This window comes from Bacillus rossius, chromosome 2, assembly GCF_032445375.1.
Source record: "Bacillus rossius redtenbacheri isolate Brsri chromosome 2, Brsri_v3, whole genome shotgun sequence".
NCBI classification, from domain to species: domain Eukaryota; kingdom Metazoa; phylum Arthropoda; class Insecta; order Phasmatodea; family Bacillidae; genus Bacillus; species Bacillus rossius.
In genome coordinates this window covers 91008814-91033008 of record NC_086331.1, presented here as the reverse complement: position 1 = coordinate 91033008, position 24195 = coordinate 91008814, and the positions used below count along the sequence as shown (strand labels likewise).

The 24195-nt window shown below is 31.7% G+C and overlaps 1 protein-coding gene across 1 annotated transcript in view; it reads right to left on the bottom strand.

Moving 5' to 3' along the window:
* LOC134529453 (coronin-1B) overlaps positions 1 to 24195 on the bottom strand; it is a 101713-nt gene that overhangs the window by 5738 nt on the left and 71780 nt on the right. The window contains exon 9 of the mRNA XM_063363568.1: positions 1 to 24195. This exon is cut by the window's left edge and continues 5738 nt beyond it. Coding sequence (XP_063219638.1) covers positions 23947 to 24195 — 249 coding nt within the window. The 3' untranslated portion in view covers positions 1 to 23946.

The window sequence follows — 24195 nt, the reverse complement described above, 5'->3', positions numbered from 1 at the left end:
AATATATTTAACCAAATTTATTGTAGTGTATACTATGACAAAAAAGTATTTGTGTTGCTTAATTTTGCTAGATGACACTCAGAATAATGTAATTCAATTGAAATAGCACTTGTAACTACAAAATTTTTCCGTGAAGTATAAACTGCAGTGTTCAATAATTTGGGAATTAAAGCTTCCACTTAACTTTATGAACTGTTTTCATCTAGAAAAAGTCAGTCCTAATGTTTCAAATGACAAACCACAATTAATTGAATAAAACCCTTATTACTCAAAAGAAACTCCTGATAGATTGGCTAAATGCCTGGATCCATAGTCAATAACTCACATTAAAAGAAAAAATATCTAATATTAAAAAAAATCATGATTTCCCTAAAAACTTTTGATTATTCACATGAAATCAAAATCCTTTCAAAGACATTGATGCATTGATTGATAGGCCCTATTAAAATTATACAATACTTGCAATTTTTAATTTCTTCTATAGTGAAAGAATCGATCAGCTTGGATTCCAAAACCTCCTGAATCCTTAGATACAACCCTTAAAAAATTGGCATTATTTTATGGAGAGAGATAAATAAAAAAACAGTTGGCATAAGATACATAGCTCTACGTAGTTTTTTGCTTAAGGGGTAACTCCGTTTCAGTGTCTGGATAGCTTTTTATTATTTGTATATATTACAACAGTTAACCCTGTTTCAGCATCTTTTTCATGTGCACGGAGGGTGTAATTTTAGTATGCAACATAAATGCAATGAAGTGTACATGCACCATGAGCGGAAGTTTAATTATATGAAGTCTAATGTGCATGTGCATTTCTGCTACACCCACGAGCGGACATCGTCCAGGCGTGTGGAAACATTAAACTGTATATATTCTCTTTTGTTAACATCAGGCAATGCACAGAGTGTGTAAGTGAACCAAATAAATCTTTGTGGTAGCAAAACTATCCTGGAATATCTATTTTTATGAACTTAAATAGTCATAAGAAGATATACAAATTTAAAAATATGTTGTAATTCTGGGATCACAACATGACAACCCAGTATCTCTGCAATTTTTAGTGCCTCTCAGTAGTTAAATATATGGTGTCAAATTACAAGATTCTGGATTCAAATCCCACCACTGAACAATACATTTAAGTTTTTAAAAAACTAATTTTTGCATTTTAAAGACTATAATTTGAAAAAAATTATATTTATACTAGTTATTTGTTATAATAAATTTTAAAACATAGCTCAGTCCATTGGTTTGTTTATTTTACAATAGGTAGGTAACAAATGTTATTTTTGACCTCCATCACTCTTTCCCACCTTTTAAAGTGGAATTTTGGTACTTCTTGATCAAATTTTGCAAACTTGACATTCAAAATAAGACAAAAATTACTGCCTACATCTGATTTTAAAAAAAAAGTACCAGCTCCCATTCAGTTTTCATGTACAGTAGACTTCCGACGGTCCGGAATCCAACGGTCCGGAAAATCCGATGGTCCGGCACCAACTAGGAATGTACGGGCTTAAACCAACTAAGTGAACTTAAAATAAGAACCTAATTTTTTTAGCTAAGGTTGAAAAACTCTTTTACAGTAAGCACTTAAGTGGCAGTCGAAAGTGCCTGGAAATAGGTTGAAAGAAAAATTTAGTTTTGACCTGTGTTTATGTTGAAATGATCATCCTCATGTTCCTGCTGAAGAATTTTTGCAGCCAAACACCAAATGGCAGACTTATTTTCTCTACAACTTAGCATTTATTGATGAAGGGATATACCATCCGTTGATCTGGCATTTTTTGTAATCCGTAAACAGCAAAGTCCCGAACTTGCTGGATTATCAAAATTTTACTGTACTAGTTCTTTAAATTTCTGAAATAAAACATTATTTTTTTGTATTTGAGTTACCCTAAAAAAAATTCTTCTTTACACTGAGTATGATATACACACACATCTGTATACATTGTGCTGCAAAATATATTTCTGTGACAAAAGTTATGTAACCAAATTTTGATCATTTTTTAAATTTCAAAATAGTTAAGTGTATTAAATATATAATTTCTAATGCTCATACTATAGTTACCTCAGTACGAGTGGGATTGGGTGCAAGCCTACACTTTGTGATTACGTCAATGCCCTTTATTTCACAACTTCCAGATTGCTGTGACTGTTAGTTAGACAGGCGGGAAAGATGTTACAGTAAGTCCTCTATTTACATCGCACCGATTTACGTCGTTTCGGATTAACGTCGCTAGTGTTTGAGTACTCATGTTTCAATTTAAGTTGTCGCCGATTCACAATAACGTCGTTTACAATGACCGTAAATCTTTATTTTAACCCAAACACTGTATATAATTTGTTTATAATTCTTTGTTTCTTCGGTAGTTAATTTATGCTATGTAGCGTAAGCTACACGTTCACCGCCTTATCTTATCATACATCATGAGGGACGATTCCTGCTCTCCGCTGCTCTCAGCGCGGTGATGCAATACTACCATCAAAGGCGGCGACAGCTTCCATGTGTGTAGGAAAGGAATCGGAAAATGTTCAAAGTGACTCGGAATAAATTGACAAACTTGTCACGTCATCCTTTTTGGAATTCTATTCACAATGTGTAGTGTATTCAGAGCTTTTTCATTTAAAATGTTACGTAAAATGATATAATTTATATTGTTTGCGACGTAAATTTAAAGTAGTGTTTCTCATGAAAAATATTTTACATTGATTTTTATTAGAATTATTCCCGTACGTAAATTGTAAGAATTGCGCCGCGCTATTGTATAACCTCTTTTAGGTGTTTATTACTTCATGTGATTATTTTAAATCAAGGGCTCTCAATGTTTGTCATACTTATAGTACTTTTATTGTATGTATGCATTTCTTTTGACTTTGTTCTTACCAGCCTCCAAAAGAAAAGTTGTTTTCTCCCACGAATGACTCAAAGTAAAATCTGTGTAGCGCTAAACCACTTTGTATCCTTACACTTTGAATGCATTATGCGTTTATATTACGTACAGTATGTACTATATATCTGTTTTTATATTTCAATCAATAAAGGTAATAAAGCAGCTGGTTAAATAACCATTCTATAAAGCTGAGAAGTACTAGTTGGACTTGTTTCCCACGCTGTCGGTTGTCATTTGCTGATAAAATTGCCCATTGTCACATCTGTATGCCAGCGCTTCCAGCCGACCTTGGGCCGTGGCCGGCCGGTGGCATGAAACATGGCTCATTTTGCGTCGTTTCTATTTACGTCGTGGTTTTCAGGAACGTAACCCCGACGTAAACCGAGGACTTACTGTATCTTCTTAGCTTCTTAGCTGAGTGGCCAGTGCATCTGACTACTTACTCAGTTTGTATGGTTCTCAGATTATTAATTTAGTTTATTTTCCTCTATTTCTCACGATGGTATCAAACACATTAAAATATCAGTTAAAGACATATAGCTAAAACAGTAATACAGATACGATAGAGATTGTAGAATAATATGGTAATTACTAAGTGTACTATAAACATTACATTAATTTTTGGGAAAATAGAGAAATTTCAAGAACTTTAACAAACAAGGTTTTATGGAAAGACATTTAATTTGTATTCAGATACTCAGCTGTAGAGTAGTAAAATTTTCAAGTGGAAAGTACAAACACCCAATTTAAATGGTTGAAGATGGTTTATTTGTTCAAGATTCGCAGGCTCTAACATGTACTGCATTAGAAGTAGTGGTATAGTTAACTGCTGCTATCGTGTGGGTTTGGACCATCGCACAGCAAAACAGAGGTTTTTTTATCGAAGCTCAGTAGGCTTGTGATCGTGCAGCTAGCTGCAGGCTAGGCCAGCATGCGGCTGCTGACATGCTTGTAGATCACTGGGTGACGTAAGTAAAAATGAAAAAAAAAAAGTATTGTTTCGAATTAAGTTTGGTCATGTCACCTATAATCACGTTACTTATATCATATTCTAACTAATCTGAACACTTTCAAATTCCTTTTAGTGTCTTGTTTCAGTACATAGATGTTCAAATATGAAAAAGTCCTCATATTTTATCTATAAAATGATGAATCCCAGGCGAAGTCAGAGTAAAATTTTGTGTGGTTGTGAACACACATGATTCCCACATGTTGGGAGTAATTTTATAGCAAGCTATAGCTAAAAACACATTTGTAAAGTTTGTTTAAAAATACTTAGCCTTCAATAGGATACTCTGTTTAAACTCACTATATAATAGCCTCGCCAAGAGAACAGACTTGTGTAGCAATCTAGGAAGGGCCGAGTTAACTAGAGGGGCTGCTGCAGTAGACCCAATGTCATTTGACCGACAGAAGTACACTGACAGTTGTTTCACCGAAAGTAATTTAATTGACAAGCAGTAGACTGAAAGTTATTATACAGACAGTCATTTTGCGAAAAGACGTTTAGCTGAAAAGTCATTTGACCGACAGTTGTTTTACAGTCATTTGACCAATAGTTGATTTTACCGACAGTCATTTGACTAACAGTTGTTTTACAGACAGGCATTTGACAGACAGTTGTTTTATCGACTGTTATTTTACCAAAAATTATTTCACTGACAACCCAAATACCTCGCTGGAAAATGTCCTAACTCTGGCAACAGGCAGTTTAATGACAGGCACTAGACCAACAGTCATTTAACCAAAAAGTAATTTGACAGACAGTCATTTGACCCACAGTCTTTCCTCCCACATTTCAGTTGAATAACTTTCGCTCTACTGACTGCTTCCCATCTCAGACAGTGGCTATCCTAAGCCAAGTGATTGTAAATGGTTTGGCTCGCTGCACCCTGTAGTGTAAGAATACGTATACTCTGTCTTCACTTATACTGCATTTCCATATTAGGAAACAGCTTCAACGCAATAGCATGGATAATAGAAGAAATCACTTCCTGCACTGTTTGTTCTAGTAAAAATGTATAATCAGTTTCAATAGTGTCACTCTGAGTGTATAAACGAAAACTAAAATCATTCCTATGATTGGATCTTTTATGGAAAAAAATTTGCAGGGCTATAGGGTCTAACCTTTAGGTGATCTTATTTAGATGTGCACAGAAACAAGAAGGGCAACACCAGCAGAAGTATTAAGTGCACTCGCTGTGACTTCTAAATGCATGGACGTAAGCTGGAGGCCATTTGTTGATCATGATGTATGCAACCACAGGACTTTGCAGTGGCTCTATAATTCTACTGTTGGAAAGTGTATAACAAGATTCAATTCCATTCTTTTAGTAATTTTGTTCATATTCAAACATATAACTATCAAACTTTGCAGACTACCATCACAAACAGAAGTACCACATTGCAGTTTAAAATACAGACTAAGTGAAAACATTACCAATGTTGCTAACCTATCAGGCACTCATAAAATTGCAGCTTTCAGTAAAAATATTAATTTATTTGACAATAATTCTTGCACGACAACAATCCTACGTAGTAGTGGACCCCTGATAGCAACTTAAAGTGACACGGTAAAGGTAAATATAATCCAATATTAGAATAGTGCTCACAATTTTGAGTCTTAACGGGGCTTGGGATCAAACTCACCCTCATTACATGAGTAACATTATCTGTCCTGTGAATCACAGTGTTGTTTTTATGTCTAGTATTACAAGGATGCATTTTGTTATGTATGGTATCAAACTTTAAAGGACTCTTGATCTGTTTGGCTGGTAACTAAACATATGTAATATAATTTAAAAATTAAATGTTATCAAGTTGCAAATACTGGTATAGGATACTGCAGTAAAATAATAAGGAACAATAAGTGATATTAGTAACAGTTGATAATTTGGTTATTAACATTTGCTAACCAAAACCTATTACACTGTTGTAAATTCATTACCGTATGCAAATAATTATTAGTTATAATGGTTAATGTTCGGCATTCAGATGACAACAAAAAGATTTAAATATTGATATCTGAAGTGTTAAGGAACTAAATATCAAATTCCTTCAATAACTTTAATGTGAAATATTTATAGTTATTTGTAAGCTAAAACAATTAACCAACAAAAGTGTTATAACAGTAAAATGTTTATGACTAAACTTCCAAATATGGCCACAAAAATATAAATGCATTATTATTCCTAAGTAGGTATTTATAATTTCCTACAGATTTCCACCAAATGAGCCCTTGCATTACTGCATTGTTAAATTACATTAATTTTTTTTTATCACAGACCTATTGAATCAGTTCTGCATTACCGTACTTACACTTATTTTTTAATAGAGGAAACTTTCCTTGAAATAACTAATAGTATATGTAATACTTTCATAAATTCAATATAAAGCAGTGATGATCCATTAAACAGAATATAAAAAACAATTCCAACTTTTACACAGTCCAATAAAAATGAAATTCTGGTACGCAGTCTAATGGAGCATGTTATTCACAGTCCACATACCAGTTAGTAGTGACAAGCTTTTGCAGAAGTATATTATTTTACTAGAAATACAACTTTCATAATCAGAAAGACAGCTATTTAAAATTAAAATAACAGAATATTCACTTAATGAAACAGTTAATTTCAGCCAAAAAAATGAGATGTTGATGAGTCTCTATCCATAAGTAAAAAACAAGAAAAAAAGTTTTAATAATAACATCTATTAACCATAATTAAAGAATATTTCCAGGACAATTTCCCGTTTGCTTGATGTGTGATGGTCACGGGAAAACGTTTGCATGTTAATACTGGAAAAACATAAACATGATTATTGATTATGATCAGCTTATAATTTAATATTTAAAGTCACTATTTAACTATTTGAAGGAAAATGATCACACATCCTTGCTGCTTGCAAATACCTAGCCAACTAATAACTACATTCTATAATTTCAATATTTTAAAAACCTTAATTGATTTTTGTAGACTACAGGGACAAATATTCTTAATATTATATAAAATATCACAACCAACAGCAACACTGGATTTCAATGTTAAATTATAGGAATTTTAACTTCTGATCACAAGTTTCCACAGTTCTGTTCTATAATTTTTCATAATTTCTTTATGTATTTTTTAGACTACTAAAATGCAAACATTTTCAGTAAAAACATATCTGGTTGTAGCAACAAATTGTATAAATATCTTACATTACACTCAACCAAGAAATGAGAGACTGCAGTGTAGAGTAAAATTTGAGAAACATCATAATTGGCTTAATGTTTCAGTCAGCTGATATCAAAATCATTTTGTGCAGAAAATTGTACTGTTGTGTTTAATTATGTATAATGTTTAACATTTACCTAAAAGGTAACAGCATAGAAACATGCATGCTGTTGGATTAAGCTTAGCCAGAAAATGTTTTATTGACTTCATGTTAAATAACACACACGTGTACTATAAAACTGATTACACTCCTGCACTAGTCACATGTATGTATGTAACATTTATGTATGGGGCATTTCAAATGTGTCAACAACACAATGGTTAAAACTTTTTTGTTTTAGTTCACATGCACACACACAAATCCATTTTTAGTTTTGAATTATACAAAAAGTTTTGAAGTGATTTGCAAATCAAAGTTGTTAGCAAGCTTTATGCCTACATAAGGTTTCCCCACTTTTCACTAAACACATTAACCACACAAACTATACATATTACTACTATCTTGCAAAAGGTCCTTGCAAATTTTTTTTTGGTTTGGTTACCACTGAAGCAATTATCTTTGGTTCTAAGTGTCACAAATGATACACAGTAAAAAGTTATTAATTTAATAGTTATTTTTGAAAGTAAACAGGATATTTAGAGAATACTTAAGTAGTGCTGATCACACATTCTATCATTACTACACACACCTAAATTGTCAACAATAAAGTTAAAAACTAGGCACTGAAAATAGGTATTACTATAGTCTAGTCCTTAAGCACCTAATTACAATCTTAACAATCAACAGAAAACTTAAACAGCAAGCACCCTATAAAATAGATGGTTGCAAAGATTTTATCAAAAAAGAAAAAAAAATTACAAGTAAAATTAATGTAATAAGTAGCATATACAGAATTATTGCTATTGTTAAGATTTTCATATTTTGTTTCTATCAATACAAAGGTGGATTACTTTATATTACATTAAGTATACTTAATACATACTGCCTACCTGTTTATCATGGCATTATCACAATGTGGTTGATTTTACCAAAGCCCTGTATTAACAAGACATACATATTCAGTAAAAAATAAAAATATGCAGTTTCTATTCCCAACAGTTACAAGGCAATGGGGAACATGCACAACTCTTTTTTCTTCATCTCATGAAATACATTTTGCATTTTGCATTTCCTAGTTTTTACAGTTACAAATTAGCATTCAGCTTCAAATTCCGGCAGAAACTCAACATGGCAGCATTGTGATATTGTGTGGCACAGCAGAGCTCTACGCTCAACTAGTCTATCATGTAGTCACGGCAAGAACGGTACAAAACACTAATATTGCCGACCCTGTAACGCAGTTGGTTTAAGCACCAACTTCGGCGCAAAGAGTTCTGGGTTTGAATCCTGGGTGAGGAATGAGTGTGTTGTTTTTTAACTGCAGAATAGTTAAAATGTAGTTTGTTTACTGTCACCAATTAGCAGAATGGCATAAAATCGGGGATGTTAATATGCCCGATAACATATAAACACACTAATTGTATCAGCACATCATCAAAACCAAATCTTCAATATAATGTTTAAAGCCCATGTGTAGAAAAATTCATGCTTAGCCATTTTAAGTTATTTGTTTCTGAAAGGAACTAAAAAAAATTACAAATCAGTGGGTACACAGTCACGCAGTGACTTTTAACCATTATCATAACATTACTATCATAAATTATTTTAATATAAGCATTTTTATGCAGTTGGTTTTCATTTACAAACTGCTACAATGCAGCTAGCGAAAGTCAGCCCGGCACGCTGGCTCAGGGTGGCCCCATCTCCCGGACACAAGTAATGCTCGTCACTCTGCTATATGGTAATCTGATTAGGCACGGCTTACTACCTCTCAAGAGTTCGGCACTTTCCCAGAGCTCCGTCTGCGTGAAGTGGCATAACTAGGATGGCATTGTTCTCACAGATTCAAGTGTTTCAGGGATTCTGACAATGCGACACTTTGGAGGGCTACGAATCTTTTCCAGGGTGGAACTTCTCAGGTATTTAAGAAAATGCTGATCACCTGCAGGAGAGAGTGAAAGAGGCTGGTGGCGACACTGAGTGAGTACGAGACTGGTGAGAGTGAGTGAAGTGCAGAGGGAACATGACCCCTTGGAGAGCGATGAACGGACGACAAGCGACGGGCTTCTTGCGCGAAGATCGGATTATCGGCAACCGAAGCACCCGGGACGGAATTGAGTGTGCAGCAAACATGCGAGTAATGCAAATTAGTGTGTTGGGTCCGAGATGCGCGGTAAGAGATGAGCAGTAGAGAGAGCCACTGTCGAGACGAGTAAATAGTGGGGAGAGTATATAGTGAATTTACGGAAGGGTGATTAATTTGTAGACAGACACTTAAATCATTGTAATTTAATTAATAGTGTAAATATTAGCTTATAAATAAAACTTTATTTAATTAAATGGGCATTCCTTCCATACCTGTTTTTCCCATATGTAACAATACAAAAAGGCTTACACTATGAAAATAAGTGCAGTCACTAAAAGTAGTAGGGTGGTTCGAGATACTTTTTTCTAGTTGAAAAGTTAACATTTTATGCAGAACATGTAGGCCTGATTGCAATAAATAAAAAACTACCTATATTTTTGAATACTTGTGTCCAGTTAATCTGTCCTTATGGACTTGATCTGGCAACTTAGGCCTACTTCAAATGTGTCCAGCTTGACCTCTAAAGTTAGGTAGTAAAGTCAGATCAACAAACTGACAAAACATTGACTTTTTTTTCGTAAACTATAACACAACCATACAAAAAAATATTTTTATAATACATGCATGAATCGAAACAAATAATATATTTACGGTAAATTATGTACAGCCACACAGCCATTATTGAATCATGCTGATATTTAAAACCTCTTGTTGAAAATTCTACATCATGCGAGACATTTAATAATAACTTCTGTTAAAACATAATTTAACTAATGAAAATGCAATATTAAAGAAGTCTTAATAAAAAAAAATTAAATTAAATTCTTTAAGTTAAAAGGTTATAACACACACAAAAGTATCTAGCTCAAATTCACCACAACTGCAATCATTTCACATAATAGACTCTTAAATCGTTGAAACAATCTATTTCTGCAAGTTGACTCATGCCTGTAATACCTGTTACACAAAATAAAATTTGGGCAAACAATGTACAGAATATGGTCTTGATATTGTCCAGACACATTAAGCCTTTCACATAGCTTTTACGGTATAGTCAAATACCCTGATATTTATAAATTTTTTAACATATTTTTCTGTTCATATGCCATGTTTTAGGTCTCTTAAGCACGAACTTGTTTGTAATTGTAAACACTGATTGTGTTTCAATGGAATACCCAATATGCATGTTCCCCATTAAAAGAACAATATCCAACAATTTTTGGCACAGTTGAACTAATTTCTTGATTTTTTTTAATCTCATTAACATGCTGCATATTTATTTTAATTTACACTTAGGGTTCATTTTTAATAATGTTATTTATTAGTTTGTGATCTTTGGATAGTTACGTCAAAGCATTTAACACTTACAAGACTTGAACATATAATGCACCATGACAAGCACAGCAGGGACATTATAACAACCCCCTACTTTTTAGCTCACTTTCTTGTGAACAGAAATGTTAATGCAATCAGTATTTTGTTATAAATAAAAAAATGTTCAATCAAAGATACATATTATACGAGTTTAACAAATTCTAGTAAAAATATTTTCATTATGGTCAAACCTGATTAGTATATGGTGGCAATTTATTAAGACCCTAAATTACATAGCCTACATTACAAAATATATATATTATTTATTGCACAATAAGTACACAGTGAAAAAATTCCTTTAGTTCTCTATAAGAATAATTTAAAAAGTCAACACAAAATAAATTAAAAATTTTATTAATCTATACTCAAGTGGTTTCTATTATACTTGGTAGTCTTAGAACTTTACATTAACAGATTATTTTGGGTAACATTAATTGACAAACTCTAGCATTTCTGTAAAGGGATCGTCCATTAATCACATGAGGTTCGTAAGGGGGGGGGGGGGGGGGGGGGGGTTTGTCGGGAAAAATCACAAAATATCACAAGGGGGGAGGGGGGGTGTAGAGAGATATCACGTGTATTTATTTTTTCGCGCAATTTCTACCAAACCGAAAAGGGACGCGTGACCTTGACTCGCCGTAGCCAGGCAACAATATCCCCGCCCGCCGCAACATGAACCACCCGGCTCGGCTTGCCAGTCTCCAGTAATACTGTGATTTTGGCGCCGAATACATGCGTAAATCACATATAAGCTTTTCCTTTATTATTTTTATGCCAGTGAGAATAAACCTGCAACCTTAATGTGTGTCTGGACATTTTTATCACTGTGCTTAATTTTCCAGAATTAAATTAGATTATACCTATATTTAAAGATAACATTCTGAAATTTTTAAAAATATTTTGTACCAAAAAAATACACGTGATTTATTGGAGGGGGGGGGGGGGGTAGTCTGAAACCTCACCACAAATCACTAGGGGGGAGGGGGGGTTAAAAATTTGCTAAAAAAACATCACGTGATTAATGGACGACCCCAAAGCCTAAACCACGGTATCTGGAAAAAACTGAAAAAGTATGCTATATAAAAAAATTATTATGCATTTTAATGAATATTTTATAAAGCTGCAATACTTGCTGAAAATATGTTTTTCTCGTTAGATCTTAAAATTAAATTTTGATTAAATTTCTTCGTGCTTGCCAGTAGTCCATTTGTATATAAAGTATTTAAGAGTTATGTGATTTTTTTGATGAATTTATTGAATTTTAGGAAAACTCTTTGACACATAGTAACTGTCTTAAGCTCTGAATTATTTTCTTCAAATAATTTGCATAACACTAATTACATAAAAAGTTGTTTACTGCCTTACTGTATAGCATTGAATTTTTACAATAACTGGTGAATTCAATTTCCAAAAAAATTTATCTAGCTATATAATTATGACATAGGAAATTTTAGAGTTTTTTGAAAAAGTGAATTTTGGTTAAAAGTAGCACCTATGAAATAATAACTTTGCCAATCCCCAACAAGTTTAAGTAATAATAGAATGCAGGCTGGATAGCTCTTGAACCTGCATTCAATTAGTTTGAAGTTAACCACTTAACCCTGTGCAGATAAAAAAGTTAATTTGCATAAATAATTTATTGAGTGTTCAGGAAAATAAGTAAAATACAGGAAATTATTACATGACAGGATGCACATTTACTCAATAGAAAGAAAATATGATCAGATGAAACTGGAATGAGACGTACACATGAAAAAAGACCTTCTATCACACTAATACCTACCAAAATGATTTTACAGTTGTGTTAATGTGATACAATGCTCAAAAATATATTATTTTGAATGTTAAATATTAATAATTAAATGTTCATGGTGTGTATTGCTTGATGACTTAGGATGTCCAAATGTGGAATTGCACTAGAATGGCCCATTAAAAAAAAGCCTGTCTAATAAGATGGTTTCACATTAGTACAAAACATTAAATAAGCTTTGATGTAATCACTGTATAAAGCCCACAGACTTTAAACACAAGACTAAAAATGATAAGTAAATTATTTTCATTGTTTGAGTTTTATTTTAAATAATATTTAAGGCCATAAAACTTCAAATACTGCATAAAAATTTTAATGTTAGGATATAAATCCACCAGTCCACACAATTGCACAGTAAAATAAAACTATTTCTCTGAAACACACACTTCATGAAAGTTGTACTGATAAATAAAATTTTTATGTATGTGAAGATCTAAAGAACAGTGAATTTATTAAAGCTACACATAGTTTCATTATGAAAAAAAAATTGAAAAGCAAGCATCCTCTCATGACTTTTCTTGAAATATTTTTAAGTGGTTGTCAAAATAGTCATATTTATATGAAAGTAAAACAATATTGACATTTCATTAAAAGAGCCTACAGCAATATTGAGAAATTTCTCATAAATACTTTTCTGTAGCTTAACTCTGCCATTACTATGTGACAGAGCTCATTAAGAAGAGGTAGACACTGAACTTGCTTGCTTCAAAATTATTTATAAAACAAATTAGACATTTCCAACTTCTCTCGAACAGTATATTTCTGGTTCCTCACTCCACTAGCCATATCAAAACAGTAGGTATAGTGAAAAATTACAGGCCATCAGAAAACATTTCTATTTTTAAACAGAAATTCATAGATAATCAATCACACAGACAAAAATGTGAAACCAAAATATAAATAATTCAAAATACTTAAGAGATGTCCCGTATATTATTTATACTTTTATCAATATCTTACAACTACCTGGTCACACTTAGCAGACAGACTGCACCATTGATCAACATTTTAACAATCACATTAACTAAATGTTAGTTAATGTTACACAGTCAAGATAAGTCCTACATAACTCAACACAAACTCAAGTAGAATTTTAATAAAATACCAATTAACATATTTAACTAAACTATTATCATCGGCTACCTTGGCTTTCAGGATGACGTAGCATCATTGTGTTGAAGTTAACTTCAACACCATTGTGCAGCTTCAACACAATAAGAGAAGAAAGCCCTTAAAAAAAAGGCTTCAAAAGCTTGCAATCATCTTTACTTGTAATCTGATTTGTTACTTTCATAACATGGTTACATATAAATAAAAATGTGCTTGATGTACTTTCTGGCATAACAATTTCAAAATAAAGTTGAACACTTTGATCCAATATGCTTTCCAATAATCTTAAACCACCATTGTGGAAAATGTTACACGGATTAGTGTAATTACGCTGTCTATAAGATACAAATACCTGGTGAACCAATCTCAGGGCTTTTTCAGGACTTTTAAATAAAAATTCTTGACAACATTTTTGTATAACAGGGTCATTTTTATACATAATAAGCCAAACTAAACAAAAAAAAACAGATGTATTATTCACAGAAACATGATAATTTTAATGCTAGAAAGTTAAAACCTTTTCAGAGTGATTTCCATTTGATTTAATTGGAAAGTCTCCAACTATTTACATTTTATGTGCAACTATAAACTGAAGTGAGGTGTCAGAAAACCAAATTCAGGCTATCGAAAGGCTACTGTAAATAGAGTTAAAAGACTTCCAGTGCTGTTACTGTTAATTAAAAGACTTCCCTGACCAGTCCTCCAGTTTCCTTACTTTTCGTGACTTTCGTTGCCTGTAGACATCGTAGTAACCTGTTTACCACAATGTTAGCAAAAAAATACAGTCTTTTATGATTTTGAAGATGCTTTCACGATGAGTGCATTACAAGTGAGATTTGCCAGTTTCCATTTCTTATGAATGTAGGGAAACTTTGGTGTTGTCAGATGATCATTCATTGTTTATTTGAGAAGTAAACTAATAGAGGATCTTATTTAAAGATTTGATTTTAAAAATTCCATTGCTACAACTGGTTAAAATTGTATTTTACTATAGCAAAATAAAAGAAAACAGACTTCTAGTATGAATCTGTTATGTGACTGCTAGCAGTTGTTTCACTAAACTAGTAAAGTAACTGCTTGTTTCCAATAGAAAGAAATATGCCACAGCCCAATAAATATTAAATATATTGTAAATATATTATTACATATATGTATAACAAAAAGAACCCCGAGAAAAAGCATAGCTAATTTTACTACTAATGGCCTAAAACAACAGCTAGAACACAAGGTCATAAAATAAAGGGGCAAAAGGAATATAACTGAAAAACATTCTCCAGTGTTCACTGATTTATAAATTATGAAATTAGAATGGCTCTACCAACATAAACATTTTGGTAATTTGAATAATATTACCTACCTGCAATTAAAATATTGTGTATACTGGTTTTTATCTTTATCAAAAATAAATAATTTAAATAAACTACCATCATTTTTCACTCCTAATTAAAACTGATTCATTAACAAAAAACATACTATATGTAAAACTTTTGGCATCTAATACAACTTTCCTGATCACTTACTTGAAAGTTTATTATGAAGCATTTTGATTTCATTCTTACTCATCGCTCTATTGCATTGAATATATTCCAAATAAAACATCTGAATATAGAAACACAGTTTCAAGTGATTAAGAGAACAAGCTTTTTCCAATGGGCAAGTCAAACTATCAACAAACATCAAGACCATAATAATTTTCAATATTTTACATAATTAAATAATGAAGTGGTCGATAAAAATTATTTCAACCTATTACTGAGGAAAAAAGATAAAAATACACACATGTGTGTGTGTGTGTGTGTGTGTGTGTGTGTGTATATATACACACGTGTGTGTATGTATATATACACACATACATACACATATACACATACAAATAACACTACAAAAATTTTGTAACCACTGCTTTACCAGTTATATAGAAAAAACCAATGTATGCTAGGGCATTCCATTCACTTGCTGAATGGACACATTTTAATGTGTTACAATAAAGTTTTATGAACCCATGTTTTTCCTCCTACATACATAGTTAAAAATCAACAAGTGGATAAAGTATTACAAGCTGAGAGAAGGTGAGTTATGTGCTAACACTGGGATTTACTTGTCTTACTTCTTGAACACCTGCATTCTACATGTTAATTATTACCGGACTTCAAATTTAGTACACAAACCACATGTTTAAACAACAGTTTATATTCAACATTAAAAGCAAGGAAGAGTTTCAAATATTTTCCACAAAGTAAATTGTTCCATGCTAAATGTAGCAAACAATAAATAATGCTAAATGCCAAAGCACAGAGTGCCTCATTTTTTGCATGATGTTACGCTCGTATACCAAATGTTCCATACCGCACGTTAAATTTTGCTCTTGATTAAATATAGAATATGTTCTATATTTTAATATTATATTCACAACAGAATACATGTTTGGTAGGTAAACCACTATGAAAAATTCATAAGCTCTAAATATTCACATTCTTTAAAAATATAACTGTACAGCCTGTGCATGTCCACGGAATGTATCAGTTATATTATACATATTTCTGTAGTACATTGGAAAGTTAAATTAATTTTAGTTTTTAGTAATGATAAAAAAAATATATTTGAAGTAGTAACACAACCGCAAATCAGCCAAGAACCTGCAAATTTATTTTCAGGAATATTGTAATAAAACATTTGCCTTCCATAACATAACCTCAAATCTGTCTAGAATGATTACCATATTTGTTTTTAACATGTTTTTATTAGCCCAGTAATTTGAATTATTCTTGTGCTTAAGATAATTTTTGGTAAAAAAAAAATTTTACATACGGAAAAATGTTACGAACCATGACGTTATTTAATCAGAACTTGATCCGAACAAATTAAAACATAGTCCTAAGGTGTAAACAGAAAAAATTTATGCCATGAGTGACATGGCAAAAAAAAAAGATTGACTAATTCTATTTGATACAATACTTTACAATACAAAAAAAAATCTGGAAAGGTACAAATGGGCATTAAAAATGAACATTTTTCTAAATTAACGTGAAACTACCTTATTCTAAATAGTTGAGGCATCATAAAAAAATTATATATGATATACGTGGAATATATTTGGAGTTTGATAGCAAGGAAAAGCATTTTTAAACATTTCACAGCTAAAACATTTAAAGGAAATAATGGAGCAGCATAGAAACATTTAGTAAATTTTTGAAAGTAGTTTTGAACAGTATAAATATTATATTTTAAGATTCTTAATAGATTGATAAAAGTAGAATACATTAAGCTGGCTTTAAACAAGATCTACTTAAAGCATATACATAATGCAAGCTTATCCTGTAGCCATTCTTGTGCTGCAAATGGAAACTTGTGGGAATACTTGTGCAAAGCATTATTACTAGTGATACAAGGTTTTGCACAGATACCATTAAGAAATGAATACGTTGTATGTGAGGTTACCAACGTTTAATATTGTGATCAAAATAATATTATAACAAAGAGAACAATTAGGGTGTGACTGACACAGCAGATATCATTAAAATATGTTTTATAGAATTTAATTAAAATCATTGAAATTATTACAACTTCAATAGTTTGAATTTGTGGGTACAGGAACCTTTCCCTCCTCTATCCCTTCTCCACAGTTGCTTTTTGGCATAACCTCCCCTCTTGCGCAGTCACACCTGCGCAAGAAGGCAGGCCGATAGTATATACAGGCTTGACCCCATGACATTTGTGCTACCCCGACGTTAATTCTCCCGCTGAATTTTAGCTATTGCATATGATAATTTTTTGTTAGATAAAGACTGGGTCTTTAGGGCAGGTGACATGAACGGGCGTGCAAACATGGTTGTGTCATTAGTTGTGTCACTTTGGATAACTTGTTTAAAGAAAGCTTCAATATAATTATTGCTTTTCTTGTTTGTAACATTGCCATGAATTTTTCAATTGCTGATACATTTTTCTAATTGCCACCATTTAGTGCTTGATGTGGCTTCAATTCTGTGTCAACAGTAGATTGACGATGAGTAAGTTATTGCATTTGATTTAGAACCATGTTTGGCGTTAGTATCTCAGGTGAGTTTTGCATTTGGTATGTCATTGTTATTTGTTTGAAATATCTTTGATATCTAGTTTAGTTTGACTGATGAAAGAATTAGTTTGGCATTTAGTGTGGTGTCCCCTTAATTTGCTTGTGGCTGTGTACTCCGTTCCGTTAATGTTGAGGCATTTTCACTCGTTCACACGAGCCGCGTCAGCCAATAGGAGTGCTTATGCTTGGTAATGCACGGAGAGTTTGCCGGAGTTTAATGCTTAATATTTTACGCTCCGTGATTTCCTGTGATTAAGGAAAGTGAGCATTTATTGTACTTTTGAAAACATTAATGCTTGTTCTCTTACATGCTTGCATCAACCTTGACGAATCAATTACCGTGGGGCATATAAGCAATATTTATGTACTTAAATGTCTGTGATCAGCAAATTCAATTTGCACTTAATTACTCGTGTAATTAGGCTGTCAGTTTTCAAATTGTTAACAGTTTGATTATGGTAAATTTTGTTGAATTATGTTTGTTATAATCTACATCTATTTGATATATTAGATATACTTGGTTCTTATATTGATTATTGACTAACTTAATGTAGGGTTATGTTTTCAGAATACACACACCCACATTTACTTGCTCTCTCAGTAATAGAACTGAGCCTGTTAGTTTGATGTGTGTTTCGCCCTACACTTTCTTGCGGGATTCTGGAGGCTGCCTGGATATTTGATCCAAGGAGGCTTTATCATATTGAGAGCAGCTAGAATAACAAATTTTGAACTATCATAAAAATGGAGTGGAAAAAATAAATACAACATAACATACATGAACATACTTGAACACGTGTGTGTTATGTATTTAAATGAGAAAATTGATAATAATATTGGGTTAAATAACCAAGGGGCCACGAATGTGTACTGCTCAAGTCACTCACTTCATCACCTCCCATCAAAGCCAAACAACGTACACTATGTTTGAAACGTGGAGAGTATAGTAGGTGTAGCAGTTATCACTAAATGTTGAGTTGAGGTTCATAGCAATATAAAAATTGTAACATTAAAAAATGTGGCTAAGTCAAGTCTTTTGCTGGTTTGGTTTACGTTATAAATAATAAAAACAAAGTGAGCGAGTACATTAACAAAAAACATTTTTTAGCCCTACTCCTCCAGTTTGAAATTTTTCCTCATGCTTACGCTGCCTGTATTCTTGCAAGTACTTTGCTCTTGGTTTACCCATCCCTGTAAATTAAAAAATTTTAAAAATCTTATCAATTCAGGAATATATTATTAAGGCAATTATTTGTAATATAATTAATTTGTTAATTTCTTATATACCAATTTAAAAAGGATTAACTGATACAGCATTAAAAAGAATGAAACTAAAATTTTAAAATGACATATCATTTATAGATCTTATTGATACTCACTTATAAATAACTTCCAGGAATGAATTCGTATCACAAACTATGTATTACCATAAACATGCATTTTAAAACCACACTTATAAAATTATTGAATTTATATTATATATTATACATTTTTATTTCACAACATATTGTATCAGAAAATTCACATTGCATTTTGTCACGCTGTTCAAAACTACTGTTAGCGGAACGAATGGTAAACAGCTATGTCTTCTCTGTTCAAGCGCCACAGAAGTGTTTGCACTCGCTGACATGCTGCAGCACAGGCACCAACTGTAGGCCGCACCGAACAATTTAATGGCGCGTGCTTCTCCCTTCTTCCTGTTTCATATTTCCGTTGCACTAAAGAAATTACTCCCACCAAAACGCTATATACAGAGAGCTAAGATGTTACACATCAATAATACACAGTTTCATTTCGACTGCTGAATTTTTACTTTGAAAATTATAGACAAGGTATTATAAATATAGTAAAGGAAACACCTTTACAAGCCTAACACTATTTATTTCCACCTGCCCCGGTGATATAATATTGGAGTTCCAAAGATTTGCTGCCAAGTTGTATTAGACATACCACATATATAATTACAGAATTTTGTGTTTAACTATGTTCTCCACAACTATCAGAGAGATCTTGAGTCTGATGTACACTACAATGATATTCATATCCACGGAAAACTTTTGTTAATTAATAATGATTTAGAAACATTTTGCATTAGAAGAAATACTCGGAATAACTCTAAATTGTTGTGCAACTGCTTGTAAATTTAACGTAATAAGTCTTAACATTTATCTTAACACTTAAATTTATTCGTCACATTAATTCATATATTCATATACATAATTTTGCTGGGTAATAAACCCAGTTTAAGTGCGCAGAGTTTGCTCTGCACTGTTGTTAAAGAATGAATTAATAATTTTACCTAAACCAAAATGTGTATTTAGTGGCAGTTTAGTGTTTGCACTCAAATCAAAATAAATTGGAGAAAGGAATGGCCACAACTCATTTCGCTATGCAAGTTTTTTGGCACATTTTGGGTAAATGTTTACAATATTAATATACACAACCATAAGTTTAAAGTTTGATTAGGGATGTCTCCCACAGTTTAGAAGTACAGAATGTTGATTTCAATACTTTTGGTTTTATGATATTCAATAAATATGCTGCTGTTTTTAACATATGGATTACTTATGGGTTTTAAAATATAAATACTGAATAATCTAATCTTTCAATTAAAATCATTTAAGTTGTTTTCAGCTTTTTGAAACTTAGAATTTTGGCTAACAGGTTGTGCTACTGTATTATGAGTTATATTTAATGTTTTAGGTCTATGTAACAGCAGTAAATTATTTTCATTGAAGATTTGTTGATGCCAGCTGTTCACAGATACCGCATTGGCATGTAACAAAATCCAGAGTGTTGGTGGTCCCCTGGTCTAGTTGGAGGTAAGGTTTCCAAATGGAATTTTAAAGAAAGGACTGGAGAGGCAAACAAATAATAGAATATGTGACACTGTGTAGCATAGCTGATGTAAGATATATGTCTAGTTATGAATAAATAGATTGGCACATGAAGTTTGCTATGTGTGTGTTTTGTTGAATGTAGCCTTACTACATTCACCTGTGCTGTCTTCATTGTCCTGATTTGTCATAGTAAATTTTTAACTACTGTATTCATCTGTGCTGTCATTGTTGAGTCATACTGCTGTCAGAAATTTTGTTGTTGTTGGTTTGCCAATTTCATCATAGGTTCAGATCTTTTCGTATTATTTTAGGTTTTACTGACTCAATTCCATTTTCAGAATTCTACATACGTTTACTAATTTCATTCTGATAAAAGTTAACCTTGGCTAGTTTTCTGTTTTTTGTAAATATTTACAATTTTTATAGATCAGTCTTGGTTTTCTACAATGGTCAACTGCTCTGCAATGACATGTCCAAAAGTTTTCACCTAATCTCTCATCCCTATAGCAACAAAATTTCAAAGAACAAACTGGTCCAGGGGAAAAAAACTTAAATATAACTGCTCCAGCAGGTTTCTAAAATGGATATGAAAACCACCTGACTATAATATTACACCCTAATGCAACTGGCAAAGGTTGAAACCTTGAAACTCTGAATGTGTGTTGCCACACAAGCAAAGAAAACATACCGAGAATTTTAAAACCGCGTTACCCACCACTCACATCTATGGATTAAAATATAACTTCCCTCCCACATTAAGCTTTATCAGTGCAATTAATGCATATGTAAAGACAAATCACCAGTTCCTACAACATTATATATTAACATTAAAAGACTTTTTATCCAATTTTAGGTCCTGTTTATACATTAGAAACTGATGTTTTTAAATTTATTGACTAATATTTTCCTTGTTTCTTGGTTCCTGTATAATAGAGTAAATGATTTAATTTCACTTAGTGTCAAGGAAAGTTTCGGATGATAAAATTTTAACCAACAGAAAAAGAAGTAGAGTAACTGTTGTTATATGTATTGCATAATGTTGGTTAAATGTTTTATCGTTTAGATTTTTGAGACTCTGTAATGCATATAGTAGGGATGAACCTGCTAATATGTTGTGGTTATGGTTTTCTTCTAATCATTTTGACAGTTAAAACTTTGAAAAGTAACCAGAACAATGTTAAACTAAAAAAAAATTTAATTAATAAAGTACTGAAATAATGATTAACTTATTACATAACTGTGTACATCACATTACCATATTTGAGAAGAGCAATATTGTTAAATTAATGCCCCTTATGGCAACAAATGTTAAAATTTAATTTATGAACTGTGAGTGAAATTGGACAATCAGCACATTAGTGAATAAATTACATTTAATTTAAACTCTATAGAATAAGACAGCAGTATGAATTTTTCTTTGGTCTAGTACTCATATAATCTGTGTCTTTTTCAAGTTATATCAATTAATTTGTTTGAGCTTTGTAGCTTGTGAAATATAAAATTATTTTGACATTAAAATTAAATAATTATTACAAATGTAACAGACTAGAAAAAATTACAGAATCTTCAACATTTAAAAGAATGATTCAAACAACTTACGCACTTGTACACAGCTAAAATTAAAAATTAAAACTATAGGTTTATATAAGAATTATATATTATATAAATTATTAAAACTAGTATGAATACATTTTATTGCAATTAACAGTATTTTATGATTGCTTGGTTAATTAACAATTTTATACAACTTATAACCCCTAAGTTTGTCCTATAGTGATTATTTTGCAAAATATTATGTAAACTGCTGGTATTTTCAGACAGCCAAGACCTAACCTCTGGATTAAAATTGTTTTAATGTTAAAAACATAACTTTCACAAAATTGTTTTCTATAAATTTGTGTGTTCATGGAATTCTGATATTGCAGAATAACCTAGTGTAGTCTAAACTTTCTATTTTTGATTTCAAGCAACATAAAAACCCAAATTGAAATATTTTTTCCCTTTGAAAAATAGGTACATTAAAAAACTAGAGTGAACAGCCAAAATAAAGATAACCATTTATTGTCTCTAATTAAATAATAAAATCACTGTAAAAATAATTAAGAACCCAACCAATACTATTTAATAGCACTTTAATAGCACTTTTTGACCTAAATTTTTTGTGACAGATAATGAAACATCTGCAAAAATAGTCCATGAAAAACCATTTTGCAGAATTTTTTTATAGTTTTACAAAGAAAGAGCAGTTTGTACTCTTATATAACCAAGAATAAATTAACTGCCTTACCTATACTAAGCCCATTCATATTCTCTTAACTTTCTTAATTACTTATACATGTTTAAAATTTGTAACTTTTTAAGCTGTGGGATACAGACTTTATCTGTATGTTTAGAGTAACACATAAACAATAAGTAAATTTGAACCAAAAATGTAATTATAATTATTGTCCCCCCTCAAGTTAATTTCTTTTATTTATTGGAATCCAAATGTTTTGACAAGTTGCTCATGCAACTTCATAACAGACATATTTTGTCCTCTAATCACTAATAACAGGCACTTAACTGGCTTTTACATAGGTTGAATAATTAACATTAACAGCTTTGGGGTTATAACTTATGAGTGCAATAAGTCACAGCCAAGAATGAGGACATATTAGCATTAAAGTAGTTTGAACTTCTTACGTATCAAGATAACCGACAATCACCAAGTGGGTTATGGAGACATCCATTCATAATGTACATAAAACATTTTTAGAATGATGTAAATATTTACAATTTACAATTCACCAAGTACCTTTAAACAATCCCAGAAACATATTTGGTTACTGTTATCACATACCAGAGATCTTGATTGATGTTTGTTGTGTTCAACTTAGTTATATATATAAATAAAAACCTACAATGATGCACAATGTAGCTCAAATACAAAAATATATGCCAGAAAACACACAGATGCACATTCAAATACTCTTGTACTGTTATCAACAAAACATTTTAAATATAAACAATGCAACATATAAATTTAAATTATTGAAGGTACATAAAACAAACTTCAATAAAAATCATAAAAAATCATTACACTAAAGTTACTTTTCGCCTGCATGCAAAGCAGCACTAGATAAATAAATACTAACTTTTAACAACATAAAACACGAAGCAATTTGGTAATTCATGTACTTGCTTCATAACATTAATATACACACAAACTGGGAGCATAAAAATTAGAACACTTTTGTAAGTTTGTAACAAAACAAGGTAATTAAAATTATCCTTAGTAAATTTCATAAAATGTTATCTAAATATTTAAAAAAAAAATTATTAAATCAAAGACAACAATAAATTCAGTAAAATACCTAAGATAAAAAATTTATCCTACAATATAAAATATATTTAAGCTCTCGAATAGCAAAATATACAACAGAATTTCCAGAATAGTGAGGTGGATTTCGTTACACTTCATCTGGAGCTAGTTCTTGGGAAGATGCTGACACATTTGACAAATGAGGGGTGTTATTGACGTGTTCAGACTCTTGCCACTGAGGGGAGGGGGCAGATTCTGAATGCCTTTCTCCTACCTTTCGATCATCTTCATTGGTTGAAGTGACTCGAGCTTCCAAGGCACGGATGCGTGTCTCATGTTTTACAATTACAGCTTTCAATTTCCTTATCTCCTCGTAAAATTCTTCAATTACTTTATT